Below are 9,086 nucleotides of genomic sequence, written 5' to 3'. Positions count from 1 at the left end.
TTAACTGGTAGATTAATTGGCACATGAAGTAACAAATTGCTTAATAATCTTAGCAAGTCCAGCAGGAATTCTCTGTGAATTTCGTGTTCTCATTTACATTCTTTGTGTTCTATCTTCACTTGCTATTTGTCTGACTTATTCTTTCTATATCAAGTAAGTGGAATTCCTCATTTCTAGATATTGCTAGTTTTGTGGAATGAAAAATTTTCTTTCCAGGCATGAACATTACATATACAGGATATATATAATATATATATATATATACTTTTTTCCTCTCTATATATATTCTTATTTATAAAGTTTACTTAACTATTTTCATCAACCATGTTAGGTCTACTTATTTTATCCCTACTATCAAGAAAAAAAGCAAGAATGTAACCAGTTTCCAATTTCCACTGTATTTTTGTGTAGATTACCTTTTAGAGTGTACCTAAAACTGGCATTTGTTTTGTACAATCAGGTAGATTTTAGTCAGCAAGCAGCACAGTGTTCAAGGCAATTGAAGGCTGATGACTGACTAGTAGGCATGTAGGTTTTAATCAAGAGGTTGGTAAGTAAAACTTGCGTAAGAAATGCCCTAAAGCTCCCCAAAAAAGTCAAATCACCTTTGTTGGGTTAAAAAAAAAATGAATCCAAGGCTTGACCCTTGTGTTCTTTGTAAATGCCTTCTTAACATGTTGGAAACTGCATTCACCATCTAAGGCAAGAATTGTCTAGACTATTGTGCTAATGCCACTGTGTTTCGACTTCGTGCTGGTAGATGTAGAAGAAGGAGGCTGCTGTCCATGGTGGTGCTGAGCATGCTGGGAATGGGAAGAATGCCCAGAATGAGGAGGAGGCAATGGTGGGAGGGTTGCATGGGAATGTTGGGTGTGAGGATGCTGCACGTAAGATGGGTGTTGGGAATGTGATGCATGTTGATGATATTGATGTGGATGCTGGATATGCTGTGGTGGGAGATAGTGATGATGGTGATGGTAAGGTGGAGGGTTTTGCTGCATATGACAGTATTGTGAATGGTGTGCATGTACCTGTGCCTGTGTCTGCCCTTCTGCTTGACCTGTATGATGAATGGCTGAAGGATGTTGGGAGAGTTGCTGATGTGACATCACGGAAGGGTGCTGGGACTGTTGGGAAGGCCCAGATACTTGGGAAGATGATTTTCCCTTTTTGCTACCAAACAAGGTGCCCAGAAGGGAGGAAGAATTAGGAATAGCCTGGTGAGAACGAGATGGACACTCCCGAGTTGATGTAGCTCTTCGGCGCATGTGAGGGCTGCTAATTATGGACCCCTAAAAGGAAATTAACAGAAATATAAAAATAAAAAATGTAAATCTGTTCATTAGAACAGTTTCATAAGTCAATCACCAAGTTCTCAAATATTCACATGACTTGATTCCATATTTCTTACATGAAACTAATGCACAGGCCAGAAGCACTTCAATTAAAATTGGCAAATTAGAACTATAAGGATCAATATCCTAAACAGCTGAAATTGTATAAAATAGTATTCATTTATTCAGAGACAACTCAACCTGGCAAACATCAGTTACTAGTAGGTGGTACAATTCTTTTAAAACTGATTGCATGAGAGAAACAGTTACCAAATATAGAAAAACAAAGTTCTATATTTTTAAAAATGCATATTGCTATGTATCTATCTAGATACGTGTGTCAACAAGCTAGCAGGTTTATGTGCAGCTCATTCTATTAACCCTTTACACCAAACTCATACAACTTCAGTCTTAGGGCCACAAACAAGCCTGGTTTTCACAATATCCCTAATGAATATGCAAGTGAAAAATATGAATTCAACGGAGGACCCTTGAGGACTGAAGTTGGGCGATTCTGATTTACAGTTACTTATTCTTCCATACTACCTTTGCATAGTCTATTCCAGGAGTTCTCAATGTAGTCCTTGGGGCATAGCCAGCCAGTTGAGGTTTCAGGATATCCACAATGAATATGCATGAGATAAATTTGCATACAATTGAGGAAGTACATGCAAATTTATCTCATACATATTTATTGTGGGTATCCTGAAAACCTGACTGGTTGGGTGTGTCTTGAGGATTGGGTTGAGAACCACTGCTCTACTTTATGGATTCTAAATCAAGTGTTTATTCTGGAAAGGTTTCTAAGACAGCTATAGAGATAGACTAATACTGAGACACAGTCAGGCTTATTTTCGAAAGAGAAGGGTGCCCATCTTTCGACACAAATCAGGAGATGAGTGTCCTTCTCCCAGGGTCACCCAAATCGGCATAATCAAAAGCTGAGTTTGGGCGTCCTCAACTGCTTTCCGTTGCGGGGATGACCAAAGTTCATGGGGGCGTGTCAGAAGCATAGCCAAGGCAGGACTGGGGAGTGCCTAACACATGGGCGTCCTCGACCGATAATGGAAAAAAGAAGGGCATCCCTGACGAACACTTGGCCGACTTTACTTGGCCCATTTTTTCTTATGACCAAGCCTCAAGAAGGTGCCTGAACTGACCAGATAACCCATGGAGGGAATCGAGGATGACCTCCCCTTACTCCCCCAGTGGTCACTAACCCCCTCCCACCCTAAAAAAACCTTTTTAAATATTTTTTGCCAGCCTCTATGCCAGCCTCAATGTCATACCCAGCTCCATGACAGCAGTATGCAGGTCCCTGGAGCAGTTTTAGTGGGTGCAGTGCACTTCATGCAGGTGGACCCAGGATCATCCCCCCCACCTGTTACACGTGGTGGTAAATGTGAAACCTTCAAAACCCACTGTACCCACATGTAGGTGCCCCCCTTCACCCCTTAGGGCTATGGTAGTGGTGTACAGTTGTGGGTTGTGGGTTTGAGGGCGTGTGGGGGCTCAGCACCCAAGGTAATGGAGCTATGCACCTCGGAGCAATTTGTAAAGTCCACTGCAGTGCCACCTAGGGTGCCCAGTTGGTGTCCTGGCTTGTGAGGGGGACCAGTGCACTACGAATGCTGGCTCCTCCCAAGACCAAAGGGCTTCTTGCATTTGGTCATTTCTGAGATAGGCGTCCTTGGTTTCCATTATCGCCGAAAATCGGGGACGACCATCCCTAAGGACAATCATCTCTAAGGTCGACCTAAATTTCAAGATTTGGGCGTCCCCGACTGTATTACTGAACGAAAGATGGACGCCCATCTTGTTTCGATAATATGGGTTTCCCCGCCCCTTTGCCAGGACGTCCTGCAAGGACGTCCTCATGAAAACTTGGGCGCCCCTTTCGATTATGCCCCTCCACGTGTTATATTTAAACTGCAGTTCACCCTAACACATATAGAAAGAGCTTTGCAAGCTATAAAGCTATAGACATGAACAGAATAGCAAATGGTTTGAAGATGAATGAAATCTCATGAAATCCACGTTGAATTCATCTCTGCTATCCATTTTTCTTTTTTCATGGCCTATCTGTGCAGTTCCCTGGTGTCCCAACCACATACATTTAAGCAATTTGAACTATAAAAATAGGCAGCATGAATGGTGAGGCATGAAAGTCTACATATCCTAAATATCAGACAGTAAGAAGAGTTTATGTTCAACACAGAGCACAAAGGTTATTAAACAGACTATGCTCAAATGTTGGCAAAAGGACAAACTGCAATTTTTTTTAACCATGCTTACAGTAAAAGAGCTAAAGGTTAGTCAGAACACATCCACAAGCTTTAAATGATTTTTTTTTCAAAGCTACAAAAGTACAAAGTGAGCAGCCTAGGCATGCAAATTATCTGAGGCAGGCAGGTTATATATTAGAAAAAGAAAATGAGCAGAAAAAAAGGTATATGTGAAAGAGAAAGAGATTTAGAAAAATGCATATCAAACATCCAGCTAGACATCAGTTGCTTCCTACTTACTTCCATATTGCTGTCTAGCGATCCTGCACTGCTGCGACGCCCACGCTTGCCTGCCCAGGACATGCAATACCACAGATTAGAGACCGAGACGAGACTTGCCTGATAAATATCTCCTTCTCTGAATTCTTAAAGAAGGCTCTATGCACAATCCTGAAAGGCCTCAGCCTACTGTATCTGGAACTCTTTACTAATGGGACAGGGGACTGAGGCAGAAATTTATGGGCTGGAGATGCTACATTTCTGCTATTCATCTCCGTTTGCTATTACACCAGAAAGTATTTTATGCATCTGGCAAATACACATAAGTGCCAAAAACAGACAATAATACAATCTTACAGTATGCTGAAGTCTTATGTTTTGTCATTGGCTGATGCCAGAGTTTTACAGAGGGCTCAGCATGTGCCAGATCTAGGACAGACTGGTGTCCTGCACCTAGCAAATCTGTTTAGGAAACCAGAATGCATGTAATGCTTTGTTATAATAAAGTTTAAGAAAGCTTTACAAAAGTTCTGCCAGTGGTCAGACGGGGGGGGGGGGGGAGGGGGGGGGGGGGGGGGGTGAGGAGGAGATGCAGCAGTCTGAATTTTAAGTTTTACGGTAATTCTTATAATAGTTTGAACTTCAGTGGATTTCATATGTCCTTCTTTAGGGATGACTGCAAGAGAACTAAACTCAATTTTCACCAATAAATTAACATGGCATTCAATATTATGGCCAGATTTTGCTTGTAAAGTTGTGCAGTGCTTCTAGTGTAGGTATGAGACCAACACAGTTTGCAGCTTTCTGGTCATTTGCTCATTGACCAAAGAGAGGTGATGGATTATCTGCCTAATACTGTCACTGAACTGTGGGATTATACATAGATACATCTGATGCTAAACTAATATTCAGTCACCAGGTACAGTAAAAATGGAAAGAGAAGCAATATCCTTCCTCTTCAAAAAAGATGAGGCTGAAATTGGTTTTCTTTCATTCATGATCAAAGTTTAATCATATTATACATTTAATTTTGAATGCCACATATTTTTTTTTTCAGATATGCAGCATGTTCTAGAATGAGGCAAATCAAAATAACATAATGACATACTTAAAAAAGAAATGGAGGGTTCCAGAAACTGGCTTTTTCTGAAGATGGATAAAGATAGGGTTTGGTGAAATGGTTTGGAATAAAGCTGAACTTCATCTGAATGTGGAAAAGAGGATTATCTGACTCAGATTGGGATAAACCAAGTGCGTATCTGCGTGGGGCCACAGGGGCCTGGTCCCCCGCAGATTTTGCCCCGGACCCCCCTACCGCCGTTAACCCTCCCTCCTTCGCCTACCGCCGTCACCTACCCCAAGGTCCGCTTCCTCCGGCTTTTTAAAATATTGCTTCCATCCAACTGGAACTAAAGATGCATGCAGCTTTCACAGCGCGCTGCACGACGAGGATGAAAAAGTTAAAGATCGCGGCTGGGCTGGCGGGGGGTTGGGGTCCCCCGCCAGCTGAAGCAATATTTTAAAAAGCCGGAGGAAGCGGACCTCGGGGTAGGTGACGGCGGTGGGGGGGGGGGGGGGGGGGGTTGACGGCGGTAGGGGGGTCTATAATGTGCCCCCTCACTCTAGCCCCTGCCCCCCCTACTGCCGAACCTCAGATACGCCCCTGGGATAAACCCAAACTATATGCAGCTCAACTCATCATCATATATAACTAGCATGAATACAGATAGCTGCAGATCCGCACTTGCAGTCCAGCTGTCAGAAGACATGCTCTAAGTATTTTAAAATTTGCTATTGCATAAATTTGTACCAATCTGAGTAAAACCAGCTCCAATTCACTTGAGTAAATATGAGACACACATTTGTAAATCCAAGTCTATGTTCAAGTCACATCAGAGGAGGTTCCTTCCTCCCTCTCAAACCAAAAATAGTAAGAAAAATAAAACAAAAAGAAACCAAAGGCGTGGGCATAGGTTTTATTTTCAGGGGGGGGGAGGGGTAAGGGTGGGCATTACCCACCCTCATACAAGCTGCCCCAATTGGAGGAGCAATGAAGAAAACTGTTCTTCTCCCTTGGAAGTCTGGTATCCTTCCCATTATCCCCTCTCTGCATGGGTCCGGCAACTCTCCAGCCCCCTTCCCCCAGTATGCAAAGATGCGTGACAGGTCACCAGTACAGGCTGCGCTAAATACAAGCTGTCTTTGGGCCAGCCCCGCCAGAGCCTTTCCTGTGCTGTGTCCCACCTCTCTGGTGCATCTTCCTGTGGGCAGGGAGTGGCACAGAAAAGGCTCTTGGAGGCAGCTTGTATTTACCAGAGCTGTGCCCAGGGATCCTTTCCCATTCAGTATTGGTAACTCTCTCTCTCTTTCCCCCCCCCCCCCCCCCCCCGTGAGTACTGCATCTCTTCCTTTCCCTTCCATCAGCTCTCCTCCACAGCCCAAGGCCCCGTACCTCTCCAAAAGTGGTGACTGAGACAGTTTTCTGCCAGCATCGGGGTCTCTTCTCTGGCACGTTCCACCTACTTTGATGCAACTTCCTGTTTTCCACGTAGGCAGGATGAGCCTGAGAAGAGTCCTTGATGCTGATGGAAAATTGTCTCAATTGCCGCTGCTGGAGAGGAACAGAGGCCTGCGGCTACGGAGAGTGGGTGAGAGGAAGAGATGCAGGACTCAACGGGGGAGGGGGGGGGGGGAGAAAAAAAACTAGATTGGAAAAGGATGATTGAAGATGTCAGACCAGTCAGGGGCGAGTAGGCCGGGAAGAGAGAGGAAAAACCGTGGCACTCAAGTGAGATAGGTTGGGTAGGGCAGGATAGTATGGGAAGAGAGAAGGGAGAAACTGAATACGGGGAGATACAAAGAGGGGAGATGGGGACACAGGGGCAATGTTGGAAAAGGGAAAAGGGGCACAGATGCTGGAAAGGGGGGATGGGGACCAGAGAAGGTTGATGCTGAAATAGAGGGGGAAGATGGTAATGTAGAGAGGGCAGATACTGGAAAAGAGGGAGTAGATGGGGGCATTGGGTGGATGCTGGAAAAAAAGGGGGAAATGGGGACACAGGGGGCAGATGCTGGAAAAGAAAGGATGAGAATGGGGACACAGGGGTGGATGCTCGAGGGGAGGGAAATGAGGATATAGGAGCAGATGCTGGAGAAGTGGGAAGGGAATAGGGACATCGGACAGATTCAGAGAAAGAGGGGAGGGAGTTGGGGCCATGGGGGATGGATGCTGTATAAGAGAGGAGGGAAATGGGGACATGGGGGGATGAATGATGGAAAAGAGAAGAGGGAAATGGGGACACAAGGGGCAGAGGTTGGAAAGAGGAGAGGGAGATGGGGACACAGGAAGTGGATGCTGGGAAAGAGGGGAGGGAGATGGGGACATGGAGGAGTGAATGCTGGAAAAGAGGAGGGGATTGGGACACAGGGGCAGATACTCGACAAGACACATAGGGGGTGTAGAGGGAAGAAGGATGGTGGACATGGAGAGAGAAGAAACATCAAATGGACATGAGACTCTGCAAAGACAGGAAGACAGACACTAAGTGAATGGAAAAATTAAATGTTCAAACAATAAAGGTAGAAAAAGGTATTTATTTTGAATTTATTCATTGGAATATATCAATTTTTGGAAATGAACATCTATCATATCTTGAATTTCAGTTTCTCTTGCTTGCTGTGTATGCAGAATCTGACTTCTTGAAGTTTACAGTTCAGTTTTTTGCTTTTTTATCTCTGTTACTGATCTGTAGTCTCGTTTCATATTTGTTGGGGGTCTATGTTTTGTGCTCGTAACCAAGGTGTGATATTCTGCTAACATGTAGTGTATGTGTAGAGATCTTGTTGCAGTCTGATTTGTTCTATTTTCTCAATAGATGGTGTATTGGTGTTTTAGGACCCAATGTAATATTTATGGTGCTGCCTTTTCATAGATAAGTTTGTTCCTTTTTGAGTCCTGGGAGTTAGTGCTCTTAGGGTATGGTAAGGTTCTGAGTGTGTTTTTGCACAGTATTTTACAGTGGTGTGTAGGCCTTACTTAGATGACATTAAAACATTAATATAAATTTAGTTTATTATAATATCAGATGGGGTTTTAGAACATTTTGCAGGATCTGATGTGTTGAGCTGGTTGTCTTACAGGCAGGCTTTAGTTTGATGAGGTTTAATATATAAGATATTGCCTCTCGAAGGGTCTTTAAACACAGTTGAATTGTATCCATAGATATTTATGGAGTTTTGCATTGGTAAGTATTTGAAATAATTGAATTTGGAATATGTGACATGCCATGATACAGAAATCCATTTTTAGGTTCACACAAAGGCATTACTTGTCAGTAAAAATAGCCAGCAGCCCTTCCTCATGCCTCAGTCCCTTCACCACTGTGCAGATTTATATCCTGAATGCACCAGGAGAAAAATCTCACTCTTTGGGATGGGCTACCCTTGGCATTTCTGCACCCTATCCCAGCATCTTCCCTCCCCTCCCTTCTTCAGATTCAGCAGCATACTTACCCTACCCCCACCTGCCTGCCCCACTATTTCCAGGAAACAAATGTAGTATAAAGATGTGAAGCTTCTGTCTAGGCTGCAGAGCTGATAGCTCTGCTGGTCCTGCTTCTTCTGATGTGGACTTTCTGTTTTTGAGCTGCAGAACCAGCTGAGCTACTGGCAGTATGGCATAGACAGCGCCTCTGCACCTTTATGTGGCTAGGCTGGCAGGGGCCTAAGGAAGCTGTGCTATTGAACCACAGAGGGTGGGCGGGAGGCCAGCTATAGAAGTTTGCCCAGGGCCCCATAGGTGGTTAAAGCGGCCCTGCCTGTGCCAGCAACCCACCATCTGTATTTGCATACTGGCAGGCCAGTGGGGATGATGAAGAGGTGCTGTACCAACGTAGGGGCGATGAAGAGGTGACCAACCCATGCGGGAGGGGGGGGGGGGGGGGAAGATGAGATGCCGGTGCTGGACCCATGCAGAAGAAGGCAGAGGGGGAGAGATATCTGGACCTTGAGGGAAGGAAGCAGAGGGGGGGAGGGAGAGAAAGAGAGAGAGAGAGAGAGAGAGAGAGAGAGACTGAGACTATACCATTGGGAGGGGTGCAGAAGAGAGAGATGGAGAAATGCTGGCCCCAGGGTGGGGTGCAACAGAAAGGGAAGTGAGGTGCAGTGCAGTACAAGGCAGATAGGAACACAGAATGACGGTGGACATGGAGAGAGAAGAAACATCAAATAGGCAGGACACCCTGGAAAG

The 9,086-nt window shown here is 44.7% G+C and overlaps 1 protein-coding gene across 5 annotated transcripts in view; it reads right to left on the bottom strand.

Moving 5' to 3' along the window:
- Positions 1 to 378: 378 nt before the first annotated feature.
- IQSEC1 (IQ motif and Sec7 domain 1) overlaps positions 379 to 9,086 on the bottom strand; it is a 998,050-nt gene continuing 989,342 nt past the window's right edge. For 3 of the 5 annotated variants that reach the window (XM_030208312.1, XM_030208313.1, XM_030208314.1), the window contains 2 exons: positions 3,860 to 3,909; positions 379 to 1,292 (listed from right to left, as the gene is read on the bottom strand). In XM_030208312.1, coding sequence (XP_030064172.1) covers positions 714 to 1,292; positions 3,860 to 3,909 — 629 coding nt within the window. In that variant the 3' untranslated portion in view covers positions 379 to 713. The remainder of the gene's footprint in view (positions 1,293 to 3,859; positions 3,910 to 9,086) is intronic. The other 2 variants (XM_030208315.1, XM_030208316.1) reach the window with 2 other exon arrangements.

Source organism: Microcaecilia unicolor, chromosome 6 (assembly GCF_901765095.1).
Source record: "Microcaecilia unicolor chromosome 6, aMicUni1.1, whole genome shotgun sequence".
NCBI lineage: Eukaryota > Metazoa > Chordata > Amphibia > Gymnophiona > Siphonopidae > Microcaecilia > Microcaecilia unicolor.
This window is presented reverse-complemented; position numbering and strand designations above follow the sequence as displayed.